We start from the raw sequence: 13,902 nt of genomic DNA, 5'->3' as shown, positions 1-13,902 counted from the left end.
GCTCTATGCCTTTCCTTCTCCAGCCTCTGCTGTCTTTTTTGCGGGATCGCGGCTGTGGTGATTCTGGTCATTCTATTGGATCTGGTTGGGTCCTGGTGGTCTAGGTACGCCGACCGGGTGTGCCCGGTCGCAGACATTTTTTTTTCCTTGGCCGCTGCCTCCCAGGAAGGGCCTACTGTTTCATAGACCGTTCTTCCATCCTGTTTTTAGAATTGCTGGTTTTTAACGGCCTGGATGTGATGAGCCAGGTGCTGTAAATTCCAACACTGCTGATGGGGGGGGGGGGCCTGGATGGTCTTCTTCAGAGGTTAGTGCACATCATTACTGCTCACCGATGGGTTACTAAGGTTTATAGCACATCATGTCCTCACTGCCTGCACACCATGGACTGGGGAGGTGAGGGGACCCATCAATAGGCCAAAAAAAATTATTTATATATATATATATATATATATATATATATATATATATATATATATATATATATATATATATATATATATATATATATATATATATATATATAAATAATTTTTTTTGGCCTATTGATGGGTCCCCTCACCTCCCCAGTCCATGGTGTGCAGGCAGTGAGGACATGATGTGCTATAAACCTTAGTAACCCATCGGTGAGCAGTAATGATGTGCACTAACCTCTTGCAACCAATCATTGAGTGGTAAGGCTCTGCAGTATTGATGTACAGTGATCTCTAGCAACCAATCAACAAGCAGAAGTTATGTGCTGTAACCTCTAGCAGCCAGTCAGTGAACGGTAACGATACACTGTAACCTCTGGCAACCAATCACAATCGCTGCCTGATCTGATTTTGAGTAACTGCTATTTACTGTATGTCTCAGCAGGTGGAGAGCGAAATTGCGTGGAGGGGGGCTCAAGAAAATCTTTGTCCAGGGTCCAATCAATCTTAAAGATGGCCCTGCCTTCTTCACAAATGCAGTTGAAGTATTTATTCACGGGATTAAGTTCATTTTCATAGAGGGACTTTGCAATTAATTGCAATTTATCTGATCGCTCTTTAGAACATTCTGGAGATTGCAAATTGCCATCATAAAAACTGAGGCAGCAAACTTTGTGGAAATGTAATATTTGTTTCATTCTTAAAACTTTTGGCCACGGCTGTAGAGCATAGCCTCCCAAAAGAATTCAATGGGGTTCACTGAATTTTGAGTATGATTTGCAAAACTGTTCATGAACTGAACCTAGGCTTCTTCCATCATTACTATTTGAGTACAATGGGTTCATTTTGATGTAATTTTCCCTCCCAGTCTTTCAGGACAGCCACAATAAGCCCTTGGCTCCTCCTCCTCCCTTTGGAAACACTGCGCCAGCCCCCATAAATTTTCACCTCCCCCTGCCAGCTTCAGTTATTTGTTTCCCCCGGTGGAGACACTGCGCCGGAACCAAGCCTAAGTCAGTCAGACTGGGGGCTATACATTTCTAAAAGTCCCTGGTAAGGAGACAGGGGTTCTCCAGGGCAGCACAATGGTACTCACCGGTTGCATCTTCGTTTGTCTCCCCAGCTTCGCCGAGCGCAGGTGGAAGTCCGGGGGGCCCTCTCTCAGCCACAGGGCTGTTGGCTGGGAGACATCCAGTTCCTCCTGTGCAGTGTACAGGCCGCAGTGTGGAACCAGGCGGACGGCGGGTGACGTCATTTCCGGCGGGGGGGGATGATTTCCCTTTGACCCCCGACTTCAGGTTCCAGGTTGCGGGGCTGATAGAGGGCCAGGCTAAGGCTGGAGATGAGTCAATACACAGCACAGGCAGGGAGAGGACTCCACAGGCAGCACCACCAGCATGTCTCAAGCCGATGCTCAGACAGCGCTCAGCAATGCCAGCTCCAGCCATCCCAAGGTAAGGGCACCCTGGGGAAGGGTCCTCTCTACCTGGGACTTCCTCCCCCACAATATTTCCTGTAGTGAGGGGGAGGGGGGTAGCAACCCCTGTAGGTGGTCAGAGGGGGGGGACCAAGTCCCTTATTCTATAGGAGGGACTGGGTATTCCCCATGGTTGCATCTGTGTGTGATGTCTTATGGGGATATTGATTGGTGTTTTCTTTACATGTATTTCAGAAAGCTACTGAAGAGAAAATAGCCACGCATAGCTCTAATTGAAAGTGCGCCCCTTGTAGGGCTACCCTAGGGGTGGCTTGGGAAAAAGGTGCTTTATAAAGGTTGCATTGATGCACTAGTTAATGAAAGGGCATCAGAGCAGGAGACAGGGTTAAAGGCATCAGAGTTGTAATGAACCTTTAAGTCCTTTAAAACCCTGTTTGAGGGGTTACAGCTTCCCGCTAATCCCTCACCTGCATCGCAGAGTACAACCCCACCCCTTGCACAGGGCTCTGCATCTTCCCAACCTTGGGCCATTGCTTCGGCAGAGGAAACTGCAGGGCCTTCCAGAGAGGAGGCTAGGGAGGAACCAGACAGTGCTACCTCTGGTTCTCAGGACGAATCGGGAGAGAACCGGGACTGGGAGTCCAGGAGACCCTCAAGATACAAACTGTCCCTCGATGAAGTAGAGGACCTTTTGGGGGCAGTTAGACTATCTCTCCTCGACCAAATGTATAAGGGCTTGGGAGAACAGGTTTTCCCAGTCCACGAGGTCCTGGTTGAGACTGTCAAAGGAATGGCAGGATCCTGAGCGGAAACCCTTTTCCAGATCCCTGAAAAGGTTTCCATTTTTGGATGACCCGGCGTCAATCTGGAACAAGAACTCCAAACTGAACGCAGCATTCTCGCAAGTTTCCAGAAAAACAGATCTGGCATTCGAGGATCTAGGAGCTCTGACAGATATCATGGATCAAAAGATTGATTCCCTTCTAAAAAAGACCTGGGTATCAACTCTGGGCAATCTGAAACCAGAGATGGCGGTCAGTGGTGGCTCGTAATCTCGAACATTGGCTTACACAGATTCAAGCCCACATTGAGGGCTTGAAAAAGAGACCATTTTGTCATCCTTTCTGACTATTTTGCGAGGAGTAGCATACATGGCGAATGCTTCTGCTGAGTCGGTTCGCATGTCTGCCAGGACCGCTGCACTAGCCAACTCAACCAGAAGGGCCCTCTGGCTCTAGCAAGACAAAGGCCAGTGCTTGGTCCTTCCTTTCATAAGTGGGACCCTTCCCTGGTCTTACAGGCCCTAACAAAGCCTCCATTTGAGCCTTTAGGAGATTGTGCTCTAAAGGACTTAACTTACAAAACCGTTTTTTTGGTGGCAGTGACCACTGCTAGGAGGGTCAGCGAAATTGAGGCTCTTTCAGTTAGACCCCCCCTTTTTGTGTGTGGGGTGTGTTTTTTTTTTTTTTTTTTTTTTTTTTTTTTTTTTTTTTCGGCTTGTGGTGTTTTTAAGACTGATCCGGCTTTTTTACCAAAGGTGGCTTCTAGATATCATAGAAGCCAGGAGGTAATTCTGCCCACTTTTTGCCCTAATCCCTCAAGTGATGGGGAATTTAAGTTCCATACTTTGGACGTAAGGAGATGTATCCTACAGTGTTTAGAGCTGACAATTTTAGAAAGTCAGACTCTATTTTGTTTGGTGGGGCAAGGAGGGGGCAAAAGGCGTCTAGACGCACCATTGCCAGATGGCTTAGGGTAGCCATTAGCCAGGCCTTCAAACTGGCAGGTAAAGGGGCTTCCATGGGAATTAAAGCACACTCTACTAGGGCTATGGCAGCTTCGCAGGCAGAAAGAGCTGGAGCAACATCAGAGCAGATTTGCAGGGCAGCAGTATGGTCCAGTTATACCACCTTTGTGAAACATTACAGAATGAATCTGGTATAGGCAAATGAGTAGACCTTTAGGCGAAAGGTTCTGCAAGCCGTTGTCCTGCCCTGAAGTGGTAAGTGCTCACTTATCCTCTCATTGTGGCTGTCCTGAAAGATGGGGAGGGAAAATTAGAGTTGCGCTTACCGGTAACGTCTTTTCCAGTAGTCTTTCAGGACAGCCCTAATTACCCACCCAAATTTTTATGGCAGGTCTTGAAGACCTAAAACGCAGGCACAATAGTAATATGTGATGTTAACGTGTTCATGTCTCCCCAGCTGACCGGTGGTGCTCTAGAAAATACCGAGGCTGGCAGGGGGAGGTGAAAATTTATGGCGGCTGTTGCAGTGTTTCCAAAGGAAGGAGAAGGTCTCATTGTGGCTGTCCTGAAAGACTACTGGAAAAGCTGTTCCCGCTAAGCGTAACTCTAATTTTCTTTTTCTTTAACTAGACTTTGAAAAGAACAGCTGAATACTGTAAGGCTCACCAGATTCCCTTCCCAGTAAATACCGAAGAAAGTTATGAGTACCCTCCAACTAAAAGCTGCTACGTCTTTGAAGGAGATGGACATGAGACGCCCGATGTGATGCACTTTCCTCTGTTCAACACCCAGACTTGTGGAGGTGAGCTTACAGAGTAAAGTCCTGTAATAAGACTTGTGTATTCATGGAGTTGTCTCTCTCTCTGTATTATGAGCTTGGTGGATGCTAAAGGCTGAATTCCAGGTATGGATATTGCTACATAGTTCCAGCTTGGACCAATGCAATTCTGTACATGCCATACCTGTCTGATCGCTTTAGAAGCTGGAAATTACTGTAGTATACACCACTACTACCAGTGGCAGCTGCTCATGCAGAGGCGCTATGCCCATAATCTACGTGCCCAGCCCCTAATCTACATGCAGGGCATAAGACACATGGATTCCAACGTTTTATTTTTATTTTTTTTGTTGCGTGTGATTAGAGCCTGAGGCTCGAATTGGCTTCAAAAAGTATGGTTTTGGTGATATTCGCTAATTCTTCCTGTTTCTCCTCCTGGCCAATCAGGGAGTGGGTCCTGAGACGCAATTGGCTGGGAGTCCTAAGTCCTGATTGGCTGGGAGTCCTAAGTCCTGATTGGCTGGGAGGAGAAGCGACCTCCGGGACTCGGAGGAGATGCGGGCGGAAGCCGCGACCTGGATGGGGTAAGTGTGGAGCTGGCAAAGGGGCCTGGCAAGCAACAGGTGAGCGAGATCTTTTTGGTATTCTTGCAAAACCTTCTCTGATTAGGTGGGGCAGTGACATCTTCAATCAGGCTAGCAGAAGATGTAACCCCCCACCCCCTTGTAGGTCTGTACTTGCCCTACTCTGATGGGTGACACCTCCTATTGATGTTTGCATCTCGACCAGCAAAAGTTTTTTTGTATTGGGCTGTCAGCTCCTACAAATAGACTTGATGGAACCCTGTATTTGCTATACAGGTAAGTTACATTCAAGTCTATAGTATGGTATTGTGCAGACATTAAAAGGAGGGTAGGTAATGGTGTAAACTGCAATCAAAATTGACGGAAACCATAGTCTGTGTAAATGTATGGGCGTCGGGTTCAGGAATAAAGTACACAGCTCTGCCCCCCTGCTCCACAGCACATTGGTCCCATGTTGATGCTTATCGAAATCTGGAAGCCCCCTTTAACAAGGGGGGGCCCCCCCAGATTCTGCCCGCCATGCGAATGAGTATCGGGTACATCTAGGGGGACCCCACACTTTTTTTTTTTTTTTTTTTTTTAAGCATCCTTAAAATCACTGCTCCTGAAAAAAACTCATTAAAAAAAATAAATTGCATTGATAAATGTCCCCCAGGGCAGTACCCAGACCCCCATACTCCTTTTTTTTTTTTTTTTTTTTTTTTTTTTTTTATGGCCAATTGCTTGCGTATAAGCCTTCAACGTGGGCACATTTGATTTTTCCTGTTTGGCTTCCATAGACTTCAATTGGGGTTCGCCATTCAGGTTATAACATTTCCCCTGTACGGTAGTTCTGCTGCAAACCAAAAAGCGGGTGTTTTGTCCATCCTTGTATAAGGGGCATATCAGTGGTATCTGGTGACCATGAAGTAAAGCAGTCCTCTGTATGTAAGTTGGCATTCCATGTGCCAATCGGCAATGATCCAGGATAGAGCAGCCCATGCCCCCACACCTGTCAGTGCAGGATAATGGAGTACAGAGAATGGCCACCAATTTGCACAGGCAGGAGATGTATGACAGGATAAAGCTTGAGAGGATCACATTCTCCGCTTGGGACGGACTGGATGGATCTGCTTTGCTCATAGTGAATGGAAGCCAATGGCTACTAGGAGAACAAAGGCAGAGCTGCCGGACGACACAGAACAGCTTGTCTTATCAGTAATCATGATAACGTGTTTCGGGTGTGTATCCCCCTTTATCAAGCCTTGGTGAAGGGGGACACGCTCCTGAAATGCATTGACGTCATGGTTACTATTGCAACATTCCATTTTTGTTCCCTTTTGACATGAACTGAACTAAAGCACAGAAATGTATGCTTTCTTGTGAATAAACTATAAATATTTCATAAAAACATAAGGTTGTCAAACTATATGCAGGCCTGTTTTGAAAGATACCAGAGAAGGTTTTTTTATAAAAATCTCATTGATTTTTCCATTGTTCTTTATCTCATTACACAATTTTTTACATGTTTCTTTTCAGTCAATGAAAAAATAGAGACACTAAGCAAGAAGTATGCTACAAGTGTTCCTTCCTATGAAACATCTATGATGAATGAATTGCTAGACATGGCAAAGAAAAATGTGGAGAGCAGCATGGGGGAGATCCATGTCAAAATACAACAATGTGTTTGGAGGAGTAACAAGAAGACATAACTAGACATAACGGGCAATGTCCGCAACTTTCAATAAAATCTGTTTAGAGGATCATTAAGACAAACGAATAAAAGTTCTCAAAGAAATTTGGCAATGGAATACTGAGGATATTGAACATAAGAGATATACATCCTAAAAAATTCAGCAATGTTTGAATGTGACCAAGTACCACTAGATATACTTTTTCTGTATGCAATTGTAAGATGGACATCTTGGGTTCTGACACTGGTGGTTGGGGGTTATCATGCATATCCAACTATTTTCCTGCAAACTCAGGCAAGGGCCTTTTGGTAAGGGGTTCCAATGTTTATCTAAATGTATTTTGATATTACAAAATCACGTATTGTATCTGGTAATAAAATTGACACCTTGTTAAAATGCCATGTTTGTCTTCTTTCTGTACATTGGATAGGAATGTATATTCAAGGTTTGTGCTGTAATAGTATTGTTGACTGTGGGTGCATTTTTTGGTTAAACTAAGTTTTGCAACAACTTCTAAAACTGTATAACTGTCTCAATGGAACCCCTTCATTTAAAAACCCCTTTGCTCTTTTTATTTCATGAGCTTGACATAATGGCTTAAACTATAATGTTCTTAGTCAGTTCGGATTAAAGTGGTTGTAAAGGCATAATATTTTTTTCTAAAAGGAGTAATAAACCCTCCATGGTTTTTCACCTTTTAAAATGTTCTATGCATTAAGGTAAAAAACCTCTGCTCTGCACTGCAGCCAACCCCCCCCCCCCCCCCCCTTTTTTTTTCTTACTTGAGCCTGATTGTTCCAACACCTAGCATGAGCCCAGCAGCTCCAGGCGCTGTCTTGGGTCCTCATTGGATAGATTGATAGCAACGGGAACCATTGGCTCCTGCTTTCAAACAAATCCAATGACAAGGGAGCTGGGGGGCAGGGCCGAGTCCTGCTGTCTGTCAATGGACGCAGCAGCAGGACTCGTGATGCGCCCACACGGGTACCCCCATTGTAATTGGATCTCCATGGGGCACCCATGAAAAGGGGCTAGGAGCTCTGCCAGGTGACTCTAGAAAAGGCAGATCGGGTCCACTCTGTCAAACCCTTGCACGGAGGATGTAAGCATGACATATCTATTCTTTATTAAAGTGATTAAAAAAAAAAAGTTGTGCTTGCCTGCTCTGTGCACAGAGCAGCCACTTGCCACCTCTTCTGGGGTCCCCCATCACTGCTGTCCACTCCTCCTCCTCTTCTGAGTGCCCTCATAGCAAGGCTGTGCTCATGCTCCTAAGCTGCGCTGTTTACAACCATAGACGCATGTAGTGTGGCTCAGCTTTGCCCCCCCCCCCGCACTCTCCTCACAAGATTCGATTGGCTGCAACAGGAGTCAATGGCTCCCACTGCTGCACCTGTGTACTGTGTGAAGGGGGAGAGAGAAGAGCACTGCTGAAGATGGGCACAGTGCTGAATCAAAAGAGGAGCCAGGCATTTAAGAGGGCTGGGGGAGCTGATCATGGGAGTTTTTTACCTTCATGCAGATAATGCCTTGAGGTAAAATACTTGGTCTTTAGAACCACTTTAAGTTGGAATTCAAGTGACACTTTGCTCCAAAAATATCAACTTCTTTATCGTACATCATGGGACACAGAGCCTTAAGTAATTACTTAATGGGTTTTGGACCACCTTCAGGTGTTGACACTGGTATACCCAATCAAGGAAGTTCACTCCCTATATAACCCCTCCTCCTTCCAGGAGCACATCAGTTTTTTTGCCAGTGTCTAAGGTGTTGGTCACGAGTGAAGATGTGCTCTGAGGAGCTCCGGGAGGGATCCATGGTGGATTTAAAAAAACCTCCACAACCAGATCCATCCACGCCACTGCGGCCACAGGATGGTACCTGGGCCTTGCGTAAGGAGGTTTTGCCTGTAACTCTTCTATTTTGAGGGCTGGACCCCAGGAACCAGGACTTGGTCTTGCTACATTACCTAAAGTTGTCCTGAGGGGTCCTATACAGGTCCAAAGAAGTGGAACCCCTATTATAAGGGACCCGGTCTTTGAAGGTTTAACTATGCTGCCCGCCGTGATGGGTGGAGTTTGGATCTGCTATTATAGCAGTATCCTGCAGCGAGGATAAGTTAAGGGGAGAAGCCTAGGAACTATATAAAGTGTGTGTGTGTGTGTGTGTGTGTGTGTGTGTGTGTGTGTTTTTCATGTAAAGGACTAGCATCAGATTTAGAGCTTGAAGGACACTGCCACTTGCTGGTTCTTCTTCTTCTTTTTAAGGGCTTTGCCCATTTTTATTAAAAGAAAGTTCCGCAAACAGGTTTCCCTCGCAGGGGTTTTCAGCATTCCTTTTTCCATCAACAAAAATGACTTTCAGCCTAGTTGGCTCCCACTTGCAGCACTGCTCTGGCCTTACACTCCAGGCCCTTGTCTGTCTCATACAGTCTGTTTCACCAAACACCTTGGTGCATATAGCTAGCAGCTTCTTGCTGCACTGGCTCCCATGTGGAGTCCTCCTGACTCCTGGTACTCAGACTTCCTATCTGCTGGGGTGGAGCCCAGAACTATGGTCAGGTTACTAATAAAAGCCCAGCACACACCTGACCAATCAGTATGCTGGCTGTTTTCAAAATCAGGACCCAGGACTGGGGATTTCATCCTACCTGGATCTCTCAGAAATCCCTGGGCTCCAGGTCCCAAAGTGGACCTTTCTAAGAAAGAGGAAACTGAAAATCCAGTTCACTCTTCATGTTACAAGCTCCCTGGAGCCCCTCAACCTGTCTGGTTGAGAATTCTGGGTCACATCCTCCTAGAGCCTGGCAGGGCAATGTTCTGCCACATATCCCCCCCGGTCCCATTCGACCCCGGAGGGGGCATAACACGCCAGCCAAACCTCTTCAAAATGGCACTTCTGTGCCAGTTACCACGAACAAGGGCCAAACCCAGTCTTATCAGGTGACTTTCCCTATGTCCCCCTGCTACACTGACTTGGGTACTACAAAGACACCCCAGTGACTCTTTACGGGTGTGCTTCCAAAAACGCCATCTGCCCATTTTTCCTTGGGGCCACACCTTCGAACACTTTAACACTAAGAGACTTACCAAAGACTTGGATATTGTTTCTCAACCTTTTTCTCTTTACTGCTAAAGTGGTCACATTTTTAAACCTCTTTTTAGCCATAAGTGTGGGCACTTTTATTTGAGAATTGAACTCTTTTAATGACGCCTTGTTAAGCTTTGGGCCAGTGTCCTCAGACCTTTTACTCTTTCATCTTGGGAGGTTCCTGGACCTCTGGAAATCTCTCCCAGAATTACACTCCTGAACCTGTAGGGGGCCAAATTCAACTGTGCCTATTACCTCTTCTGTGTCTGTCATACCATTATTCATCTTCCTGTATTTTTTAAGATTAGAAGCAACCATTTAAACTTGACATCAGGTGTTTCCCTTATTTTTGTCGTTACCAAAACATTTACCAGTGCATTGCACTTTTCCTCATTGTCCGAAGTATCGCCACATTTATCAGAACTCTTTTCACCAGTGTTCTGTAAGGCAGTATCTGGAGAGGAATCGCACAAAGTGGAGTGGTTGCCTACCATGGCAATGTCACTAACCACCAACTCCACTGCCAATTGATTCTCCTCCAGCGACTGTCCTGATACCTGATCCTCACTATCCAATTTCACCTTTTGGATTGATGACCCCAAGCACACCACATGTACTTGTGCCCTCTGGCACTTCCACCCAGACTTCTGTCCTGTCCAACAGTACTCCAGAGTGCCTCTCATACACAACCTCTGTATGACAATATCCAACACACAGACAACTTTCCATAACAACGATTGCATTACATGCTTCCAAAATTGCAGAGATTGCCATAGTACCGCCTGTAATATTCAGCTCTGTTTATGCATACCCTATGGTACAGGTTCTCCAAACACAGGAGAGGAAGGCAGGATATACACTGGCTGTACACTCCAACAAGCTAACCTTTCTCTCAGCATATCTGTCATAAAAAGGCGCAGTGATTCTACACCTAAGACCTTCCTGGGATCCTTCATGTTCCTGGGGATGTGGACAGACTCATTTACTGATGCCTTAGAGGTGGCGCTTCCTCCTCACTGGAGGTATCAAATGCAATAACCTGGTGCTCTCCTAGAGCGCCGCCAGGTGTGGGAGTCACCACAAAACTCTCAGGCTCAGTGTCAATGACCTGTTCCAGGTCTTTTCTATGGATAAAATCAGTTTGGTATACCACACCGTGATGGTTAACTTTCTACAACTTCCTCCCATCTCCCGACTGCATCTCTGGAGCTCAGCCACAGTGATCTTTGGGTTCTTCTTTACCTCTCTCACCAAGGAGAGAGGTAAAGAATTATTCTACAATTCCCCCTGAATATAACTTATTATATTACCTAAATCAAGCACACTTCATTTATGGCCCTTTCATACACATGTTGAATCGGTTGCTCCAGATGTACCACAGCTAATCATTGCATCAGTTGAGCCAGAAGTAATTCTCCGAGTAAAAATACCTGTCCTCATTTCTTCACCTTTTTTCATTTCTTCCTTAATTTATAAAATTGTTTCATTTTAACCATAATACAGATTTGAAATAAAATACATAATATTATAATAATAAATGCAATAATATATTTCCAGCAGCAGTTGTTACTGAGGTATTTCCCCAAACTCTTTTTTTTTTTTTAAACTTGGACCGCCATGAATTTGTTGACATCTCTGACCATTCGTGATCTATCACTTGTAGATTTCCCTGTTCATGCTTAAATATTATCTCTGAGTAATATTTCTAAATCTTGTGACGTGACTATGGTGTATTGTAACCCACATGAAGAATAAAAATGTGGCGCTATCCTAATCACCCTCTCTATGGTGTCACTGTTGACAGTGAATATCCTAATCTAATAAACACTTTTAAAGTGTGTGAATAAAGTAAATAATGTGAAAAATAATAATAAAAAATATGATATATATATAATGAAAACAAAAAACACCATACACAATACAATACCTACAGTGACTCAGTGATGAAATTGCTGGAAAACCACAAATGTGTCACTCATATAACCAAGTGTGTAACAATTCAATGTGCACACTCAACATAAACTACGTGACTTAATAAATAAAAGTCCAAAATAAGTGCACATGTGTGTGAAAAAGAAAGTCCGTGATAAAAATGCAAAACAGTTGTGCCACAACAAATCCTTGTAGTTACATAGTTACATAGTTGGTGAGGTTGAAAAAAGACACAAGTCCATCAAGTCCAACCTATGTGTGTGATTATGTGTCAGTATTACATTACATATCCCTGTATATTGAGGTCATTCAGGTGATTATCTAATAGTTTCTTGAAGCTATCAATGCTCCCCGCTGAGACCACCGCCTGTGGAAGGGAATTCCACATCCTTGCCGCTCTTACAGTAAAGAACCCTCTACGTAGTTTAAGGTTAAACCTCTTTTCTTCTAATTGTAATGAGTGGCCACGAGTCTTATTAAACTCTCTTCTGCGAAAAAGTTTTATCCCTATTGTGGGGTCACCAGTACAGTATTTGTAAATTGAAATCATATCCCCTCTCAAGCGTCTCTTCTCCAGAGAGAATAAGTTCCTGAAGTTAACTTGAACTTTCCACCACACCTCTGTGTTCAGTGTTCCCTCTCCCAATAGACAGTCTCTTACCAGCTCTGTGTGCCCCCACTTTCGTATGAGGCTGACAAGCAAAAGAGTTTCCAGGCAATCAGAAGGGGTTAAATGTATTCCATTCAGGGGCTCGTTCCATATGCAAATGAGAAAGAACTCCCAATAGTGTGATAACGTAAAACCTTTATTGTACACACTTCAAAATACACTTCAAAAGATTCACTCACATTGTGTCAACTCTATAACAGCATAACAAAAAATCCACGGCAATCTGTACACTGCAACCTCCACACAGCAACCTGGGTAGGCTTTCCTAAGACTTTCCTAAGGGGTATGCGGTCGCGGAGGACCTTGACGCCGCTGGCGTGTAAAGGGGTCTATCTCACCCTCTCCTCGCTCGCTCTTCCAATGGGCCCTCCGTCTCCCCTGACAAGCGAACCGCAGCGCTTTGCAGAGGAAAGCCTACCCAGGTTGCTGTGTGGAGGTTGCAGTGTACAGATTGCCGTGGATTTTTTGTTATGCTGTTATAGAGTTGACACAATGTGAGTGAATCTTTTGAAGTGTATTTTGAAGTGTGTACAATAAAGGTTTTACGTTATCACACTATTGGGAGTTCTTTCTCATTTGCATATGGAACGAGCCCCTGAATGGAATACATTTAACCCCTTCTGATTGCCTGGAAACTCTTTTGCTTGTCAGCCTCATACGAAAGTGGGGGCACACAGAGCTGGTAAGAGACTGGTAAGAGACTGTCTATTGGGAGAGGGAACACTGAACACAGAGGTGTGGTGGAAAGTTCAAGTTAACTTCAGGAACTACAAGGATTTGTTGTGGCACAACTGTTTTGCATTTTTATCACGGACTTTCTTTTTCACACATATGTGCACTTATTTTGGACTTTTATTTATTAAGTCACGTAGTTTATGTTGAGTGTGCACATTGAATTGTTACACACTTGGTTATATGAGTGACACATTTGTGGTTTTCCAGCAATTTCATCACTGAGTCACTGTAGGTATTGTATTGTGTATGGTGTTTTTTGTTTTCATTATATATATATCATATTTTTTATTATTATTTTTCACATTATTTACTTTATTCACACACTTTAAAAGTGTTTATTAGATTAGGATATTCACTGTCAACAGTGACACCATAGAGAGGGTGATTAGGATAGCGCCACATTTTTATTCTTCACGTGGGTTGCAATACACCATAGTCACGTCACAAGATTTAGAAATATTACTCATATATTGTTATTCACTAAGTGGCAGCTATAGATAGACTTTACTAGTTGGTGATCATCATCATTTAGACTGTTTCCGAGGCGCAGTGGTGGTTAACCTTGTGTATGTAGGACATTACACTTAGAAGGACCATTATTTATCTAAATATTATCTCTGCCTTTTGAAGTTCTTCAGATAAAGCAATTAATAAAGCCTTATCCTTTTGTATGATGTCTGCCCTTTCCTTCCATGGGAATTCATCTACTTGAGATATATTATATTGTAAAGGAAGAACACCCACATTTCTCATAAGCATACTAGTTAAATTTATTGTACTCCTAACTCCATTAATACTGATTCCTGTAAGGTCGCCTCCTATACAATACAAACCTCGACTCA

The 13,902-nt window shown here is 44.2% G+C and overlaps 1 protein-coding gene across 1 annotated transcript in view; it reads left to right on the top strand.

The window, feature by feature from the left end:
- LOC141128874 (cytosolic phospholipase A2 gamma-like) overlaps positions 1-6,651 on the top strand; it is a 63,819-nt gene extending 57,168 nt beyond the window's left edge. The window contains exons 12-13 of the mRNA XM_073616489.1: positions 4,229-4,400; positions 6,479-6,651. Of these exons, the coding sequence (XP_073472590.1) occupies positions 4,229-4,400; positions 6,479-6,651 (345 nt within the window). The remainder of the gene's footprint in view (positions 1-4,228; positions 4,401-6,478) is intronic.
- The last annotated feature ends 7,251 nt before the right edge of the window (positions 6,652-13,902 follow it).

The sequence above is a fragment of the Aquarana catesbeiana genome, linkage group LG01 (genome assembly GCF_042186555.1).
Source record: "Aquarana catesbeiana isolate 2022-GZ linkage group LG01, ASM4218655v1, whole genome shotgun sequence".
Taxonomy (NCBI): domain Eukaryota; kingdom Metazoa; phylum Chordata; class Amphibia; order Anura; family Ranidae; genus Aquarana; species Aquarana catesbeiana.
The sequence above is the reverse complement of the archived record's forward strand: the minus strand, read 5'-3'. Positions and strand labels throughout refer to the sequence as shown.